The sequence below is a fragment of the Dioscorea cayenensis genome, chromosome 19 (genome assembly GCF_009730915.1).
Source record: "Dioscorea cayenensis subsp. rotundata cultivar TDr96_F1 chromosome 19, TDr96_F1_v2_PseudoChromosome.rev07_lg8_w22 25.fasta, whole genome shotgun sequence".
NCBI classification, from domain to species: domain Eukaryota; kingdom Viridiplantae; phylum Streptophyta; class Magnoliopsida; order Dioscoreales; family Dioscoreaceae; genus Dioscorea; species Dioscorea cayenensis.
In genome coordinates this window covers 24,671,232-24,690,985 of record NC_052489.1, presented here as the reverse complement: position 1 = coordinate 24,690,985, position 19,754 = coordinate 24,671,232, and the positions used below count along the sequence as shown (strand labels likewise).

Below are 19,754 nucleotides of genomic sequence, written 5' to 3'. Positions count from 1 at the left end.
GGTCAAATTCAAATAAAAAAAAAAGTCCAAATTGCGATTAATCATTGACTCTCATGTTATTTTAGAGGTAGACTAACTTACCAATTTGCTTTGTACACTAGCGTATTTAATTCTAATGGCGAAGTAAAAAGTTAGCAATGGACATCTACCTAGGTTTTCTTCGATGTTGAAATGTTCTGGGATCCTACTTGATTGGTAGAGACCTAACTTGATAATTTGGAAGGTTTATAAGACACTATGACTAGGACGGGGCATGCACTTGTATTATATATATATATGATTTTTTTTTATACATTCATTTTCACATGATTTTTTAAATGTATTTTTAGTTAAACTTATAATCGTGCACAAAATAAAATTTCTCCATCTTTGATTATCTTAAACTCTCATTGTATATAAATTTTACACTGGGCCGTAGCCCAATGATCCAATCCATTAAATGAGGCCTAATGCAAGATGCATACTCAACCCTAGATGCATTCTCAACCGTCAGATGATCATCCTACGGCTATTATGAACTCACAGGTTCAGTCATAATGTTTCGAAGCTTATTTCTCAAAATCCCTCTTCTCCTTCGCAACCGTGCCTTTGCTCCGCTCGCTGTTCATCTCGTCTCACTTGAGGTTCGTCTTCTCAACTTCGCCAAAAGATCCTTAATTCTAGTGGGAAATTCATTGTGCTTCGAGTGATCTTGCTTTGATTTTGCTTGTTTTGGTGTTTTTTATGCTAAATTTCTCATCAGGCACTGTATCGTCTTCTAGAGTTTAGCTATTTGTGTCATTATTGGGGAACACTTTGTACTATGAATTTGGCTGAGAGCTTGAGCACCCACTGTTTGATTCTAGAGTGAGTGTGAAATAAGTTGGATTTCGTGTCAAAGTTTTGTACTTTTGATTCTGACGATTAAGATTACCAAATTGCTCTCCTTTTCGTCTTGGATTATTCATAATTTTCGTGCAAAAGTTTCTAAATAAGTTCGATTTTGTTTTCTTAATTAAAAGTCTAAACTTTGGATTCAGATGTATGTTAACTAATGTATGCAGATATCCACAGCCTACTTTGGATCTATGATCCATTGTTGTTTTGGTCTCCGCTTGATTATTTGTGCTCTCATACTGGTATCCTGTGCAATGTGGTGCTTGTTTTTCTTGGTCGTATATTTGAGTTGTATTGATTATCTGTAGTTGTAAAAGTGCTACCTTTTGGTCTTTCTAGTTAGTAGAGTGGTTGCAATGGCCGTGGCTTTGCACAATGTGAACTCGGAGGCTGGTCTCCGGAAACTGGATGATTTTCTTCTTTCTCGCAGCTACGTTACAGGGTGAGCCTTGATCTTGGTGTTGTTGTTTAAGCTTCATATATTTCTTTTGATATGCTTAAAACGAGTGCCCTTTTTCAGATGCCAAGCTTCAAAGGATGACCTTTCTGTGTTTGCTGCTCTTTCATCAGTCCCATCATCAGAATATGTGAATGTGTCCCGTTGGTATAACCACATTGATGCGCTTCTCAAGTTGACGTAAGTGTTTAACATTACTTTCTTTTAGTTGGTTTTGACATGGTCTGATGAGTTAATTGGCATCTTGTGCATATTGTGCAGTGGTGTTAATGCAGAGGGAAAGGGTGTCACAATTGAAGGATCTGCCTCGACAGTGGAGGAGGCCCCAGCTTCCCCTGCTATCACTGACAAGAAGGTCGGATATGAATGGCTCCATCTCTGCTACTTTTGTGAGAACTTTGATGCATTTATTGTCTTTCATGTTTACATTGTCTTGCGATTCTTTTTGGTTTGTCAATTCATTTGATTCTTTTTGTTGTGAAAGTTCTACTGCAGGTCAGTTTTAATTATACAATTTTATGACTTGAGCAGGTAGTATCATTTGTTAATAAAAGCTTTTTTTTTTTTAACAGCAATAATGCCCTTCAGATTTTGTCCATCCACAATTGCCTGAGCTCCTATTTTCAATGGCTATCCATTACATTTTAGTAGGTTTTCATTGTTTGTGTAGAAGACTTAAGTTTGGGATTCCTTGCCATACAACTCAGTTTTGGTAAAACGTGAATTAACAGGCACCAGCTGTTGATGATGATGATGATGATGATGATGATGATGATGTGGATTTGTTTGGTGAAGAGACAGAAGAGGAGACAAAGGCCGCAGCAGAGCGTGCAGCAGCTATCAAATCATCTGGGAAGAAAGAATGTAAGTTTGGAATATTTATTATGATGTGTGATATGTAAGAAGACACTAATGTCAATTGTGTCTTTGGACAAATGTACTGCCGTTCTAACCAAGTGTTGATTTTATTTTTAGCTGGAAAGTCATCGGTGTTGTTGGATGTGAAACCATGGGATGATGAGACAGACATGAAAAAGCTGGAAGAAGCAGTGAGGAGTGTCAAAATGGAGGGCTTACTCTGGGGAGCATGTTTGCAACCTTTCCTTTCTTATGTATTTGGACTATTCTAGTTTAGGAATACTAACATTTTGGCTCACTGTGGAATTGAGTATTTGTGTAAGTTTTTTCAACATACACTGAATCAAGTGTTTAATTGTTGATTTCTGTTGACTTGCAGCCAGACTAATCCCCGTGGGTTATGGTATTAAGAAGCTTCAAATAATGATGACAATTGTGGATGATTTGGTATCTGTTGACAGCCTTATTGAGGAGCACCTAACTGTAGAGCCTGCCAATGAGTATATTCAGAGCTGTGATATTGTGGCCTTCAATAAAATCTGTAAGTGTGGCACACAATTCCTTTGACATTATACAACGGTATTAACTGAAGATACATTACTTTAGCTTTAACATCACAGTAGGATAACCCAACAATAATAATACTCATTTTTTGACATGATACCTTTTGTTTAATTGATGAATTCTATATGTTTTATTGTGAGATAATGAGAATTAATTGACATTGAATCGAGGAAGAGTCTAGATAAAGAAATTTGTGAATATCTATAAAAGCTGATAGGAAAAAGGTTCTACTTTTATGGGCGTAAAAATAATCTAAATGGTTACAACAGTGGGATGTCTTATTCAGTATTGCTTGATTAATATATCCTGACACACTTTTCATCCAAGTAATCTTTTGGTTTAAGTGTTACCAATCATGAGCAGATTTTATTGCTTCGTAAAAATGCAATTTATGTTTTATAGACAATCTGAAGTCCCAGTTAAGCATGATGAATAACTAATAAAGCTTATAAATTGTCATATTACTATGAAGATTTTCTAATTTTTATCAAAATTATTTTATATTTTTGCAGAATTTTTCTCGCTGTTTGGAAGAGGGCCTTTAGCGGGGGAGAGTTGGTTATCTTAGGACAAGTCTTGAATCATTTGTCTTATGCTTAGGAACATTTGAATCAAATCCCGGAACTTGAGGTCTTGTTAATGTCTTAGTAGTTAAGTTGATCCTCTCTTGTTTTTTTTGGTAGTTATCTGGTTTTACAAATGCAGCTGGCTATTTAATGCTGTATATCATTTAATTATTGCATTTTCTCTATGGAAAGAGTATCAGTGTTCTTTACATGTAAGGCCTTGTGATAATCTCTAATTTCGAGGACAACCAGTGCTAGTTTGCATGTGGGAAAGGTGATTGAAGAAAAAGCCGAAAGAGTCACGAGAATAAAGTCAAGCAAACTGGGAAATGATTTGACTTTTGACAACAAGTCAGCCACTCCCACTCACTCAACTTTTCTAGTAAAAAGTCCAACACTCAATCTCTTCCTCATGGTTTTTCAGATTCTTACAAATACCCCCTCGACTTTTTGATAATTTTCTCTCAAATTTATTACGTGTTGACAGTGTTGTACTGTACTTACCCATATCTTCATCCATTCAGAAAACGACAACCATTCAATAATAAGAAAAAAAACATTACTAGTTAAACAAGACAGACGTCCATCAATCTCTGAAAAAGCAAACCCTAACTCTACTCCTAACCAAACAATTTTATGAGAGAGAGAGAGAGAGAGAGAGAGAAACTTACAGACAGAGAGAGTTAAAAGTTAAAACATAAATAAAAAGATAAGTCCAAAAAAAAAAATTCCCGTTCAAATCCCAGAGTTTTCAGCAATGCTCTGCAAGGCTGGCCTCCACTGGGAATGGCGCAGCAATGGCCTACCATCGTTCGCGTTCTCGCTGCTGCTCTGCGCCTGCGCCTCGGCCTCGGCCTCGGCCTCGGTCTCGTCGTGTGCACGCGCGTCGCCCACGTCCTGCAACACAACCAAAATGCGATCCCACGTCACCACTCCCATCTCTTTCACACTCACACGCCATCCTTTTTTCATGCAAACCTTTACGTATATGTTTTTCAATAAACACCCCCTTAAACTTTTACCAAATAATTAATATTAACAAACACAACTTCACTCTCACCGTAACTATTCCGTCACCGGAGCCGGCGCCGGCACCAGCAGCACGTCGTCGTCTCCCATCTTTCCTTGAACTTTTCTCTTTATTAAGACTAATAAGAAGCTTACTAAGCCTTGCATGTTTCTTGGAAGCAAACTCCTTCATAACCTCTAGCAAATCCCACAAACAAAAACATCCAATATATCTTAAAACACAATTAAAAAAATAAATATATATATATTTTTAAAATAAAAAAAAAAGTTTGACAACCTTCAAAGCTAACAAGACGATAAACATGACCAATATGGAGAGTGTCCTCAGGGCGAAGAAGCTTGAGATGCTTCACAGTACTGTTATTATTAGATCTGGAACTAGAACTGTCACCATTGTTGTTTGAGTTGGAGGTGATTATAAGAGCGACGTAGTGCCCGGGGTTGGCAGCCATGACATCGCCGGCGCTGATGGACCAGTACACCCGCTCCACCTTCCCATCTCCGTGCTGGATCACCACCGTCGCCGCCTCCGCCGCCTGGCAGTTCCCCATAATCTCTCTCCAATGTCTCTTCCTCTCTTTCCTTGTTCTTTGATTTTGATGTGTGTGTGTGTGTGTGTGTGTGTGTGTGTGTGTGTATAGAATGACTTGTTTGTATAATTATTGGGGAATTATGAGGGAGAGAAAAAAAGGAAAATATTCAAGTGATGTTGGAGAAAAAGGAAAGAGAAATCTCCAGCAATGGAGGTGAGTAAATGGGTGGAGGTGATGTTGAGTTAAATACTTTTGAGAAAGTTGGTGAGAGTGAAGGACTGAAATGGAAAAGTATTTCTATTAAGGGGGAAAGGCTAAGATGTAGGGACTCCAGTGAAAAGTTTTTATTCGTTTAGGGGTCTCAGGAGAGTTTTACTCTAGAATTTGTTTTTTAATTATTTTTGAGAGTAGTGTTTTCATTTGTAACCGTTGACACGAAACTTAAAGAAAGTGAGAACTATTTGGTGATTAAGTGCATTACAAGGAAGATTGATAAGCTTGATATGGTTTCAGTGTTATTTATTTCTTTATTTTTGTTCATGGCTAAGTTTTGAAGTAATGATATCAGTGCAGAAGAGAGAATAGTAGTTTAGAGGTTTTAGAAATTATTTTGTCACAAGCAAAGTATATTTTAATTAGTTCTTTTTGTCAACTTGTGAGTTTTGGAAGTATTTGTTTCAAGTGCTCAATCTGTGAAGATTAAAGAAAAATAATCATGTGTGAAAATGTCCAAACTTAATTAATTCCACTTTTGATATGTTTGATATGCAAGATTTTATTATTTTTATTTTTACTTGTTTGATTTACAAATAAAATAGGAATATAACATAATTTTAATAGAGAATTTGTTGATTGTGAATTTAAAGTTTTTAAAATTAAGTGGTGTTGTGTTTGGATCTAAATCTAATTAGTTGATTTTTTAGTTTGTTGGTGTGGTTGTTAGATCTTTTATTTCCGTGAAATTTAATTGGATTTCTATAAAATATTATTGTGTATTTTTTATTTAATTATAAAATAAATATAGAGTAGTACAAAAATATTAGAATAATTTTATAAATTTTTTTTCTATATTATATAAATCAAACACTAAAAAAAAAAAGAATTGTACTATCTAATGAACATCAAATATAGAACAACACCACAATACAGTATTGTATAAATGATTAAAATACAATACAAATGTTTGTGTTGTTCTCATAGATGAATCAAACAGACCTTCTTGAAGTCTGTCTTGGATTACAAACATAACCAAATTTCTTTAACCCTAATCAAGATTATAACTAATGCCAATCAGTTCAGGGCTTGCCATTAGAAAGAACAAAATCATTTTAAATAGGAGACCTAAAAGCAAACCCTTTAATGAAGAATGACATATACCACCAACCATTGAAAACTCTGTTGCTAACTCTATTCCTTGTTTCACTAGCACAGATCCTGACATGCTTAATGGTTAGCAAATGCCTTTCTCTAACAATATTTAAGGGCACTGACTACATTCCAAGAAGGTGATATATTTGTTTAAGGTAACCCAATTAATGGATGAACTCCAACCATAACTTGGTGACAAAGAATTAAATCCTTCTCTTGATCTTTGGACTTTTCTCAAGTTCTCAAAATGGCGCACTATTGTATATATTATGATATTGAAAATGTTGATAATGAAATTCCTTGCTTGAATGAAATTAAAATAAAACAATAACAACAACATTAACAAATCTATTGATCACTTCTATGTCTACTACTTTTTTTCTCCAAAAAGTCATATGCAGGATTAGAAACATTACAGGGATGGGAAGAATTTGCCCAAGTTGTAAGGGAGAGCATAGAACTCTTCACTTCTTGGATCTGTTTTATAAGACCTGAATTTCTCCCACCAGTGCCAGCCTCTATCTCTTCGAGTAGCGCTGTCTCCTCGCAACATGGTGCAGTCCAGGAAATATGCGACAATAGCTGCCACGGTTGCAGCGGAGCCGAATATCACATTCACAATGTCATTGAACTGTAATAGAATTATATGTCAGCTAAAAAAGTGAGCCGATGAAATTGTGTATCTTGTTTTATGTATTTGCTGCATACCCATCTTGCATGAGTACGAAGAGGACCATAGCCAGCGATGATTTCGTATTCTCTGAAGTATTGCGCCACTGATAAGCCCATGAACAAAGAAAAGCCTAATATGAACTTTGTTCTCATACTGTTTAGATTACAGAATTGCAGGAAGCCAAGCCCTGCAGAAGCTGGTTGTACCATGACAAATGAAACAAGTTAATCATGGAAGAAGCTAAATCAGAAGTTCACATCTTGGAATTATGTTCATTTCCTTCATCCAAAAGTTAAGTTTCAGGGCATAACAACTACCTGTATAGGCATATAGGACACAGTACAAGGCAGCAATTATCGGAAATGGAATAGAAGCAAAAAGTGCACCAAATTTTCCTGTTTCAATATTGAATATGAGACATTTAAAGAGAAAACAAGTATTTATAAATTTGGAAGCAAGGAGTACCTAGAATAGAGAAGAAAATCATAAACAAAGCTGAGATTTGAATCACTCTCCTACTTCCAACACGAGTCAACCCCTGTAGACCTGCGTTTTCACTGTCTAGTCGGCAGATTTCATGTTATTATAGTTTTCTACTTAAATGAAGAGTTATGGCTTAAAACAGGAACTGAAGAGAGTGTATTACACTGATGCTGCCGAGCCATTTGCAGTACCAAACATTCCACTCAGCAATATAGCTATTCCCTGAAACACAACAAATTTAGAGAAAGTAAGTGATCAAATTGCGCATCGGATAAGGAATGAATAACAAATAAGTAAAGAATGCTAGTCACCTGCCAGCCAACGCCCCGACTAAATATGGAAGGTGGTACAGGTGTTGCACTGGCATATCTTGACACTGCAATGAGAGTACCTGTTGACTGAAAATCAAAAGCATAAAATCGAACTTAGATGTTGATCCAATATAAACTATTTTCTAAACTGAAATTAATGTCAATAGATAATCAGATAGCAGAAAAAAGGGAATCTAGAGTTTCTTTAGTTGGAAATTCAGCCCTCATTAAGTTTAGTCTGAAGAGCAATAGACAACATAGAATGCTAGCCATTGTTACAAGTTCAATAACAATAGACGACTGATGATCTTAAAGGATATGTTCATATATAATCAGGCTAAGGAACATAATGCAGCAAACTACCTCAATAAGAGAAGCAAAAGAAGCAGCCATCATAGCAAACGCTTCTCCAGCATCAAATGTGGGTCCTCCCCATTGGAAAGGATAAGGAATTTTTATCCTGCATATTTGGGGGGGAAAAACAGAGTCATCCCTGTACATGCATTGCATATACAAAATTATGCAAGAAAAACTTTAATTTTTTAATTTTAACAGTTACCATTCATGCTACAATGAACCCAAAGTAGTGAACCAGAATAGCAAACCATTTTGTAGGAAGGTCTCCTCTGGAGAAACAAATAATGAAAATCCAAATTTTCATCTATAGAATTTAAGTTAGCATATCTAATGTTAGTGAACAAATTTGATCACTATCCAGGATTGTCAAACAAACAGAGTCCTACAAATCACTGTAGGACTAGTTCCCTACCATCCTTTTAACTAACATAAAATTCGTTTTTATTTGGCTAGATACGGGAAAGTTCAACATGTGAAATCATGTTTAATAGATTAAAGCAACAAACGATGTGTAGTTCTGTGGACAAAACCGTTATATAATAAGAAAATCAGGTCTTCCAGACAAGCATAACACCTTTTGTCAGTTGAGGATATGCAGAATCAAAAGTTGCATTCAAGAACGAGAGATTATGAAGCAAAACTTTAATCAGCATAATCACACCAATATAGTGAAGAAAAAGAAGCACCATGGGGAACCGCCTATAAGGCCAGCCCGATCAGTACGACAGCTAAACTGAGTCTTTGGAGGTCTATGCTTATAAGCTCCAGCCACAGTCAAAATATGCGCATAAACCCATACAATTACCACCGTGACCAGAACTGCAAATCGATCAAAGATCATCCTCCTCTTCTCAAAATAATGTGCCACATACTAGGAAAAAAGCCACATAAATTCAAGTCAAAGAACTGTTGATATAAGCACATTAATTAAGCAAAGCAATCCATCAATCATGCCAGTTTACCTGTGAAAAGAAAACCAACAAGATAATTGCAGGAAGCCCAACCTCAATGCAACTTGCAACCTATACGTGTGAATGAATAAATGCAACAATTTCATATAACTTGAAAAGCTATATAGAGAATGAAAAGATAGAAAGAATGGGCACTTACAATAGGGAAGCCATAATAGAAAAGCCCAAGTGCAGTGATGGTCACAATGGGAACCGCAGCAAGAGGGCTGAGAAACCTGAACCAATTGGAGATTATATAAATCCACAAAACAGAGGAAATAAAGTTCCGAAAATCCATCATTAGAGAGCAAGAAAAACCTCATGAAAATCCTCCAAATGCCACAGAACCCAAGAACAATCTGAAGACTAGAAGCAGCGATTAGAGCCCCTTGTATGGCTCTCATTGTAGCCTCAAACCTCTGTTCCAAAGAAGGAGGACACAAGAATCAGTCAAAAAGCTTTCTTTTTGGAACAAAAAAACAACAACCAATGAGAAGGCCATGGAGAGGAAGAAGGTGAAGCACCAAGTAAGGATCAGGGATGTAAGCAAAACGAGGGCTGAGGATGATGGAAATAGTGGGGAGGATGTAGGTGAATGAGCCACCAATGACTGCAGGGAGGCGTGTTCCAAGATAAGATTGCAACAATGTGTTAATCCCTGCAACAAAGAGCAATGTTTGGATTACTCTGGCCTTCTCTTCCTGCAAGAAAACCAACCATGAAAATTCCAAATAACAAATGCCAATGATAAACAACACAACGCCATTAGAGGGTGAAAAGAGAGGGAGAAGTACATAGCCGCCGCCCATTTGGGGGACGAGGAGGGAAGGAATGAAGACGGAGGTGCCAAGCATAACCAAATAGTGCTGGAATGCAAGAAGGATGGCTTGCGCTGAGAAGGAGAAGAAGAAGGTTGTTAGAAGAGAAAAAAGGAGAGAGAGAACAGAGAAGGAGAGAGAAGGCACCGACGCCATGGAGGAGAGCTTGCAAGGCAGAAGTCCACGCCGGGAAGTTGCTCTTTTATGGGGTGCGGCGCGAAGTCGTCCTGCTTGGCCGCCATTTCTCCCTCTCTCTCAGAGCTTCGTTCTCGTCGTCGTCGTCGTCGTCGTCGTCGTCGAGAGAGAGAGAGAGAGAGAGAGAGAGAGAGCGTTGGAGCGTTAGAGAATGAAGAGGGGGTTATATAAATATTTAATTGGTTTTCATTATATATATATATATATGTGTGTGTGTGTGTGTGTGTGTAATATTGCGAATGCACCCTTGAATTTTTTTAGATTTATTTTTAGTGTGGTATTCTTGACTAGATTAATGGGTGAGGACACTGGACACTGGACACTGGACACTGGACACTGGAGAATGAAATACTATGGGGTATTTATTATAAAATTATATTATATTATATTTATTTATTCTATTTTTAATTTTATATAATTTATTTGGGAAAAAAAGTTACTTCGAAATATATCTGAAATTCGGAATGAATATTAAGTTAAGTTCAACTCCTTGTACATTTTAAGTTATAATAATAAAAAAGTGTGTATGTTTGGGTGCTTTATCTTGTCAAATAAATAAATAATTCATTATTCATAATAGACTTCATTTATTAATATTATATATATATATATATATATAAAATATACTGGGCGGAAGATGAAATATGTTTAACTTAAACTGCTACTTGTATTTTGAGGTACTGAGATGTCAAATGCTAATTACTTTACTACTTACATAAATTGTATTTGATTTAAATAACAACTAAAATCTCAAATCCAACAATATACCACATGAAATGGGTGCTTCAACCCCCCATGAGAAATAACTCATCTTAGTAAGATATTTGCTCTTAAAAGAGAACATTATCATCACATGAATAATTTTGAACCTCACCTTAATCATATGGTAATAACACTTAAAACTAGTAATTAATGTAATCATCTTTTGATCTTATGTCATTCCTCTATCTAGATAATTAGTCTTTCTTGACTTGGCTTCTAAACTCCCATTTCTAATTATTTACAATTAATGGGTATTAGTAGCAGACGTTACACAACATTCATTGACTCAAAAACTCTCTTTTTTTGTGCTTAAAAAATAAAAATAAAAATTTATATTTATAAATACAAGAAAACATACTCATAGTTTTCAATTTAAGAGATGGCTTTTTATGGACATGTTTGGTTGACCAAAGTACATCATCTACCAAGTATTTTGGTGAGAAGATGTGCCAACTCCACTATTAACATTTAGGCATCCAATAGTTTTATAGAAAGATATGGAAATCTTTTTCTTAAGTTAATCCTCAAATAATGAAGTATTAAATTTGGGCAAGAGTTATAATTTGGATGAGTTGGTTGAGAATTTGTTGGGGGGCTTGATTTTGATCTTTGTGATGTGTATATATTTTAGCAAAGTTTGGCAAAGGAGGTTCATCTACCAAACATATTATTTTGGTCTTAGTTTTTATATATTTATTGACAAATAGAAATTCTTAAGATAATATGATAATTCTATATATTATCAAAAGAATTATAAAATTTGGAAAAGAGCATGCACTGCTTTTCATTTTGTACATGTTAAAATATCAGTTAATGGGGTGCAAAAGTTGTTTATGTTTGAAAATTTTCATTGTTCAAAGATTTGATTTATTATCGTTCATACAATGAAAATAAATTATGCAATGAGCTCTTTGTCTATTAGCATTAAATCCTCTACATAAAGTGTTTATATCATACTAAAAAAATGAGTCCGATCAACTCAGATAAATTGAAGACATATATGTGTTAAGAATAATGACTCCACGTCTATTCTTACCCTTAACTTGATTTGTTTATATTTATCAAAACAAATAAATAAGATAAATTGATAAAAAATTATGCATTTTATAGCCTATTTTACTTCCAATAAGAAAACCCCAAACTTAGAAATTTTATGACATGTAAAATTGAATGCTTGGTGTAGTGTGTGTATATAGTCATTCAAACAAAATAAATTACAAAGACATTAAGAATTAATAATTATCCATGGAGTCATAGTGTCTTGTGAATTTTAAAAAAATGACGAAAATATATTGTCTACTTTGGCTGATTATTCATTATGTATTATAAACTTTTCATAGATGCATTTTAAGTTGTTTGATATTTGTTACTTATTAATTCAAATGTACAAATATATTTGCTAGCGTAATTTCCATCGTTCTTACCTGAGTCACAAATTAGTTAATTTAAAATTTCAATGAGAAAACATCTAATATTATCTCAGACGATGTATTTTTTAAATTTAGCAGGTTGCTACATGTAATTTTAACATGATACTAAAGAAAATATCTTTGTGAATTCTTACATATTTGTGGGTTAGAATTTTTTTCTTTAACATATTTCAATATTCTAAAAATATATGTTTATAAAAAAATACTAACAAGAAACAAAACTTTCATGCATCCTTTGGAATATATATATTGACATAGGTTACAAGCACCGTCAAATTAAAATTTGTCAAAAGATATATAAATACAATAATGCACCAGTTATAATGGCTTCTCAATCACTTAGTAATTAACCAAGGCAAACTTCATATGGGTGATGAAAGTCCTACCACATGCATACCGAAATTTTTTTTAAAAAATAAACTAGGTTAATAAATCCATTCTGTTATTTAATCATGAAAGAAAACAATACAATACCTTAAAAAAAAAAAATCAGACCTATTTATATAGTACCATAAATAGTACTTGTTCAAGGATATTCTTGGTGATCCTGTAATGCACTCTTTAACTGTTGGTATACACATACGTGATATTCTTTGTTTCAATATTTATCTTGTTATCTAATGATTTGTGATGTAATCCAAAACGTCAAGAAAAGAAATAAGAGTCTGTATTTGATTATTATTATTATTTGCATTTTTTCATATATAATTTGAACCGGGTTAAGTGATCTAGATTCTAGCTATTTGAGATTATATGACCATAGCATTTGTTCTTTATATATGATTTTACTTTGATATTTCTTGAAATGATAATACCGTAAGATCATCAAAAAGTTCATATTAGGCTATTATTTATCAAAATTTGGGTGATCACCACCTGATTAAACCAAAATTTTTTAAACATATTATCTTAAAAATTTGTAAGGAAAAATAAATTATGAAAATAGTACAATCATCTTACTATTAGTCTAGCGGTAAAACGCTTGATTCTTATAAGGGAGATTGAGTGCTTGACTTTCTCTTAATACATGAATAAAATCTAATACTTAGAAAAATATATGTGATTTGTCCATATTATCTAAAAAAATAAGTGCACATTTATTTCTATTTCTAGAGTAACATCATTGTTTTATCATGAAAGCAAAAATGTAGAACTTGAAACATATAGTTGGATAAGATTTCTAACATTTCTGTTAATGTGTTAACGTTTGGCTAGAAAAATCTCTTCCATAATAATAAAATTAATTATATATTAAAAATAGACACCATTTGATTAAATAGAATGGCTTTGGAATTTAAACTGACAACCAATTATCAAAAAAATTTTTTTTTGGTCAAACCAAAATAAATTTCATTAGATCCCAAAAATCAACATATACAACTACCATCACAGTCATTTATGCTTCTCAGCACATCAAGATCACTCCTTCAACTACAGACAACTACATACAATCATCTCACTTGGAAACACTCCATTCACAAACAAACCACCATCAACATTAATTTTCCACATCACCAAGCAGGCAAGATACACTTGATTCATCCATATATCTATACATTCTCAGATTCTGTTGTAAAAATCACTATAAAGCATCACTAGCACCTCTCGGATTTCTCTGAACACCTTGTCAGAACTGAGCTGTTTCTGCTGAAATACTAGACAATTTCTAGCCTTCCATATCATGTACACACATGTTGACAGAGCTAACCTTCTGACTCTTGAGAGCAAGGATTTATCACAAGTTTTCCTTTGAAACCAATTGATCTCTCTTGTCCACTTGAAAGGTCTTCTATACACTTTGATCTCTTTCAAAACTCTCTCCCATACTTCTGCTGAAAATCTGCATTCAAAGAATAAGTGACTAACCTCCTCCTTAGCATCATTACAAAGCACACACATCTCAGAATCAATAGCCCTCCAACTATACAATTTATCTCTTGTAAGCAACTCGTTCTGCACAGCAAGCCAAAATATAAAAGCATATCTTGGAACATGACCCTTTGCCCACACCAATCGAGCCCATTTAACTTTCTGATCATTTTGTTTCAAGACTTTACATGCAATTATCAAAATTTTAGTTTCCAAGAACATACTAAAATTAGAGTATACATCCCACTGGAGATTATGGTAAAGAAATTAAACACAATTCATAAACTCGAAGAACAATGTTTACTTATTCATTACTTAACATCATTCTTTTACTAACATAGAAGTGTTTGTTGGAATCTATTAAATATTTTTGATATGTTTTTAAAAGAAAAAAAAATAAGATGTCAATCATATATATATATAAATATATAAATTCAAAGTAGTTGTATATTATGCTTAAGAGCATTTCAAGAAATAATTATAATTTTTAAAAAGTATTATTTTATTTAAATATTTGTTTGCATTAATTATGCCATTGGTAAAAGAAATGTTTAATTGTATTTATTAATTTAAATTAAATATTTTATTAAATTTTTTAAAATCAATTATAGTGCTTAAAAAATATTTTGTTTGTGGAAAATATATGTCTATACGGAGTTATTTAATCATAACTTTAGCATATTTACAAGTCATAATTGAAAACAGGTATGTGTCTTGCTTTATATTGAAGAAAATTAGAAAAAAAAAATTGAAGATAATAGAATATAAAAAATTAAAAGATGAAAGATATTAGGACTTCATAAACGGAATGTATTTTATATTTTAATTTTTTTAATGAGTTGTACAATAGGTTGTAATGTCTATTATTATGTAATTAATTTTTTTTACCATTTCTGTTTTTTTGGATGATTCTCCTGTGTGGTATTGTTTGATTTGCATTTATATTTGTTTTATTCAATTTCTCAAAATATATATATATATATATATATATATGATAGTTTAATTTAATTAATACAACCATTAAAGTTGTTAAAAAAATTTACCAAAACGGGGCAAGGGAATTTGGCTAGTTGATAATAAAAATCAATGCTATATCATAATAAATGCATGAATTCATAATGAATCATGTTTGAGGTTAATAATATACATACAACAGAAGAAAAAAAAGAAAAACACATATATATGAAGGACATATATATACATAAAAGAAAATAGAAACTTTACTTAAATAAATATATGATTTGTGAATATTTACAAGAACGAAAAAGCCCAAAAAAAACCTAATAATGTTTTGTCCCATACTTGGTTTGTTTCACCTTTCTTTTAGATGCCTTTACTAGTATTGTCTCTTCCCATGGGACCTCTTAACACTACTGTTTGTAGTCTACTAATAACAATAACACAGAACCTCACATGCATGCCACCCAACAAGAAGAGATAAATGAAAGATGAAACTAAGGAGGCAAAACAATAACTTCAATGAGATCACTTATTTTCCTTCTATTTTTGTGCAAGTCCCATTTAACTTAATACTGTTTAATATATATAAATCATTAAACATGCAAACTTGTGATCTTTGTTTTTTGAAATGATAAACATTAATTAAGTTTGGAGAGTAGGTACATGTAAAACCAGGCTGGAGATTGAGTCACATGTGTGATGGGATCTAATGAGGTCCATGTTCAGCCTGGAAAGAACTGAAAGGGTTGTTGTTGTTGCCCTTTCTCTACAATACCAATACTAGAAACAAATGGATATCTGATGAGATTTCTCATGCTCTCTTATCTTATATATAGCTCTCACAGTCCTTGAGACCTTTTTCTATCTTCTCTTTGTCTTTCAAGCCAGTTTGCAGCTCCAGTGCCCACTAACTTTGAACCTTGAAAATGACATCAATATTAACCTTTTCAATTAATTGCTTCTCTTTCTAATTGATCCATTTTTCTCTCTTTGTGATGTGATATATATCTTATATATATAAATATATGTGTGATTTGATTTGATATGATATTATACTTTTTCTTTTGAGGAGATGTTTTCATGTATGTTTTGCTGCTTCTCATTTTACCTTCTTATGAGAATGTCCTTTTATTTGCATTATTGGAGATCAAAAAGAGAGTTTGGTCCTTCCACTTGTTCACTTACCAGTCACCATGCATCCTGGTTCTAATAATAATCTAAATTATTTTAGTTTTGACCATCATAAATCATCAAAACACCTTTCTCTTTCAATCTCTTAAGAATTAACACAACTCAGTAGAGAAGAAATTAACATAATGCAAGAACAATATATTTTTCTCCACCGGCTCACCTACTCAATGATATATAGTAGTACATATATATGCAATTAATCAGTAACTCATTGTAGTAATAATGTCAACTATATATGGGTCCACTTCCATGCAGCAGTATAAACTCCATTCAAAGTCTTCATTGTTATCCTTAATGCACATCACATGATACACCATATAAACTCTCCTCACAACCCCCAATTCAATTCTACATCTCAATCTTCTTGACCATAGATCACCTTTAGCGTTTGAATTTCCAATGAACTATAACTTTGTATTTACACCAAGTGTCAGTCAGGCTACAACATCAAACCTATTTAGTCAACATTAAGGCATCCATCCATAAATCTAGGGGACAAATCATTTCACTTTCCAACCATATGCTTTGACTCTTCTACTACTACTACTACTACTACTACTACTACTACTACATATATATATATTTCTAAATTATTATTATTATTAAAGATTAATGAAATAGTGTCGGAGAGGGAGGATGGGTACTTAAGTAAATAAGTGGAAAGCTGAAGGGTATTTTAGAAAATATAGATGGGCTGCTTAACTCCGTTACTCTTGGAATTTGGCGGGAAACTGAGTAAACGACGAAACGGGTCTTTTATTTTTATTCGTTTGTCCCGCTTGCCTTCCGAGGCAAAACGTACAAACCCGCAACGCTAATTGCGCTGGACCGTCCGATGCGCACCTGACTTTCCCTTTGGACGGTAGGGATTCATCCCAGACAACTGGCTCGCACGGGCACTGGGCCCCACCTTTGTTGTCATCGAGATTATAAACTCACCAGTCCTAACCGTTGGATTTTACATCACTTTCGGATCTTTTCGCGCGGAAATGAACGGTGAAGATGGAGTGGATGGCATACAAAACATGGAGGGTGTTATTCGTACTCTCGGGTATCGAGAATCCACTCAATGTCTGGTCCTTTCTAATCATCGGTTGTCCACAAGAAAGCACACATCGTGGAGTGTAAATATCAATCACTATAGCAATAAAAAGTTTCGAGCGTCACGAGGTCGCCTTCTCAGAGGGCTGCCGCGGAGTAGCTTGCTGGCAGGTGAGGTGGAGCCCACGATAAACCAGGTGGCAATTTCCCATTCGCCAAAGCATAAGGCCATTGAAACTTGGAAACCCAAAATTCCCGTTCTGCCCTCTGCTCTGCCGGTCAGAGCACGCGAATAAATTCGCAACCTTTCCAAGCAGGGAGTAGGGCCCACATTGAGAAAAACGGAGAGATTAGAGGGACACAAGGGCATTTTAGGTAGAGAAATTTACGCCTGGCGGTGATATGATTGGTATATCATTATTCATTAGAATATAATAACAACAAAATTTAGGGAAGTAATTTAGATAACATAATTATCAAAAAAAATAAAATATATATATATATATAAAAATATATTAAAAATTAGGCAAGAGGGGACAAAAAAAAGTCGAGCCTGGCTACTCGCACCCGAACCCAAAATCCGCTTTAAAAGTTAAGAGAGATGATCGCTGAACGAGAATTCGGATTCGGGTTCGGGTCATGGTTTAAACGGGGCTTATACCGACACCGTCGTCGCTTGTATCTATACTTGCTGTACAATGGCCATCGCGGAGCCGACGCCGCTTAATCGGCGGCTCGGCTGGAGCTGCGCCGGGAAGAGATCTGTTTGTGTCGCAGCTCCCGCACGCGGCGGCGTCAAGAACGCCAATGGGGCTCGGCGGAGCAGACGGCTCCAGCCACGGCTTTCGGCTCTGAGCTGAAGGACACGTGTCGATCAAGTACTCGTCCATTAGCTGGCAGCACACTTCCACCATTTCCTATCATCGAGAAAAGTTAAACAAAAGAAAAAGTAATATCAATAACTATGTTTGAATTTTTTATTAAGAAATTAAATATATATTTCCTTGTAAATTATTTATTAGTTATTACCTTACTGAACAAATCGCCGAGCGAATTGAGTAGATCGGCGTCATCAACGGCGAACTCGCGCGCAGCGGAGAAGATCGCCGAGGAGGCGATCACGGAAGGCCGGAAACCGAGAAAATCGACGACTGCCCAAAATGCTCGAAATAAAACAAAGTTGAAATTTTGAACTAAAAATAGATGGGCATTTCGGGAATGAACTTGGGTTGGTACCGCGATGAGTCTGGAGGACGAGGACGGCGGCGCGGCACAGGAGGGGGCGGCGGTAGGCTGCGGAGAAGAGGGAGGAGAGGGGATCGAGGAAGTCGAAGGGAGTGACGGAGCGCATGCGCCAGTGGAGCGCCGCCATGAGGAGGAGCTCCATGCGGCGGACGGTGCGGGGCTCGAACACGTAGCGGGGGTCGAGGATTTGGAGATCGACGAGGAGTGGGACGTGCGTCTCCTCCATCTTGGCAGCCACAGACAAGCATGCCACGGAGAGCAGTTGCATCGGCCAGTCACCGGAGCCGCTCCCTTTCCCACTTTGTCCCTGCACATCCTTCCCAAAACGCCACCGCCATGAACGTCAGAGATCTGTTCGACGAAATGCCTGAAAGAAGAAACGAGGCGAAATGAAGAGTGTACCGGGAGGGAATGAGAGGAGAGGAAGCGGTCCAAGTAGTTGACGGCGAGAGATGCGGTCACTGGCCGGAACCGGTAGAACTCGTGTACCTGCGGGCATCGTTAGAGAGAGAGAGAGAGAGAGAATGAGGGAGAAAAAAAAAAGAGAGTTTTGGGAATAGAATGATGCCTTGAGAATCCAAGAGACGGCGTCGTTGCGGGCGGTTGGGTGGAAGGAGTGGAGGTATTCCAGGGAGGGCATGAAGACTTGCTCGGCGGCAATGAGTGCAGGAGTGGTGTCCTCATGTGCGGTGGCAGCAAGAGACTTGGGTGCGATCCAGTCGTCGGAATCCCAGGTGGCGAGGTCGTCGGCGTCCTCGGCGCAGTAGAGGGTGGAGGTGGTGGATAGGAGGTCCATATCCATTGGCTTGAAAGGCAGCGTCTTGGCGCATGGAGTGGGAGAAGAGCCCTTTGTCACTCTCTCTCAGTCTTTCTCTCTTTCTCTTTGTTTCAACTTTCTCTGGTGATGTGTTTGTTGGGCACTGTGAAGCTTATTAGTCTAATGAGAGGTGGAAAGATGAGATGTTTCGCGTGGACTGGAGAAGAGGGCGTTTCTTGCTGTATTTATAATTTTTAATTTTTTTATTTTTTTTATATATTTTCTTTTTTATTTTAAATGTTACTGTTTGTTTTGTTTTTAGGGAATTTTTTAAGTTTGTCCTTAGAAAAGTGCTTAATTGTGTAATTATTTCATTCAAAACATCTGTAGAAAAATGAAAAATCAAGATTTATATATATATATATATATATGATTTTTACTAGTTATACAAATATGAAGTT

The 19,754-nt window shown here is 35.4% G+C and overlaps 4 protein-coding genes across 5 annotated transcripts; 1 reads left to right on the top strand and 3 right to left on the bottom strand.

Annotated features, from left to right (window-relative positions):
- The first annotated feature begins 560 nt into the window (after nucleotides 1-560).
- On the top strand, nucleotides 561-3,530 carry LOC120249519 (elongation factor 1-delta-like). The gene is made up of 8 exons (XM_039258052.1): nucleotides 561-623; nucleotides 1,216-1,318; nucleotides 1,397-1,513; nucleotides 1,595-1,688; nucleotides 2,065-2,197; nucleotides 2,309-2,422; nucleotides 2,571-2,732; nucleotides 3,268-3,530. Coding segments are annotated over exons 2-8 (708 nt in total). The 5' UTR covers nucleotides 561-623; nucleotides 1,216-1,232; the 3' UTR covers nucleotides 3,270-3,530.
- A 310-nt stretch (nucleotides 3,531-3,840) lies between these two features.
- LOC120249520 lies at nucleotides 3,841-5,081 on the bottom strand. The gene is made up of 3 exons (XM_039258053.1): nucleotides 4,628-5,081; nucleotides 4,382-4,527; nucleotides 3,841-4,218 (listed from the first exon to the last, which is right to left on the bottom strand). Exons 1-3 carry the CDS (start codon nucleotides 4,899-4,901, stop codon nucleotides 4,057-4,059), a joined length of 582 nt encoding a protein of 193 aa, XP_039113987.1. The 5' UTR covers nucleotides 4,902-5,081; the 3' UTR covers nucleotides 3,841-4,056.
- Nucleotides 5,082-6,535: 1,454 nt separating this feature from the next.
- LOC120249518 (nucleobase-ascorbate transporter 6-like) lies at nucleotides 6,536-10,191 on the bottom strand. The gene is made up of 14 exons (XM_039258051.1): nucleotides 9,995-10,191; nucleotides 9,820-9,917; nucleotides 9,550-9,726; nucleotides 9,344-9,444; nucleotides 9,186-9,261; nucleotides 9,038-9,097; nucleotides 8,762-8,946; nucleotides 8,082-8,178; nucleotides 7,719-7,805; nucleotides 7,571-7,629; nucleotides 7,390-7,481; nucleotides 7,242-7,319; nucleotides 6,960-7,120; nucleotides 6,536-6,882 (listed from the first exon to the last, which is right to left on the bottom strand). Exons 1-14 carry the CDS (start codon nucleotides 10,083-10,085, stop codon nucleotides 6,664-6,666), a joined length of 1,581 nt encoding a protein of 526 aa, XP_039113985.1. The 5' UTR covers nucleotides 10,086-10,191; the 3' UTR covers nucleotides 6,536-6,663.
- Nucleotides 10,192-17,723: 7,532 nt separating this feature from the next.
- On the bottom strand, nucleotides 17,724-19,547 carry LOC120283534 (cyclin-D4-1-like). Of its 2 annotated transcripts, none has more exons than XM_039290233.1 (5): nucleotides 19,105-19,547; nucleotides 18,939-19,025; nucleotides 18,528-18,843; nucleotides 18,321-18,442; nucleotides 17,724-18,208 (listed from the first exon to the last, which is right to left on the bottom strand). In XM_039290233.1, exons 1-5 carry the CDS (start codon nucleotides 19,336-19,338, stop codon nucleotides 17,936-17,938), a joined length of 1,032 nt encoding a protein of 343 aa, XP_039146167.1. In that variant the 5' UTR covers nucleotides 19,339-19,547; the 3' UTR covers nucleotides 17,724-17,935. The 2 variants fall into 2 exon arrangements, with proteins under 2 accessions (XP_039146167.1, XP_039146166.1); XM_039290232.1 differs by having other exon boundaries at nucleotides 18,528-18,852; nucleotides 19,105-19,546.
- Between the last annotated feature and the right edge of the window lie 207 nt (nucleotides 19,548-19,754).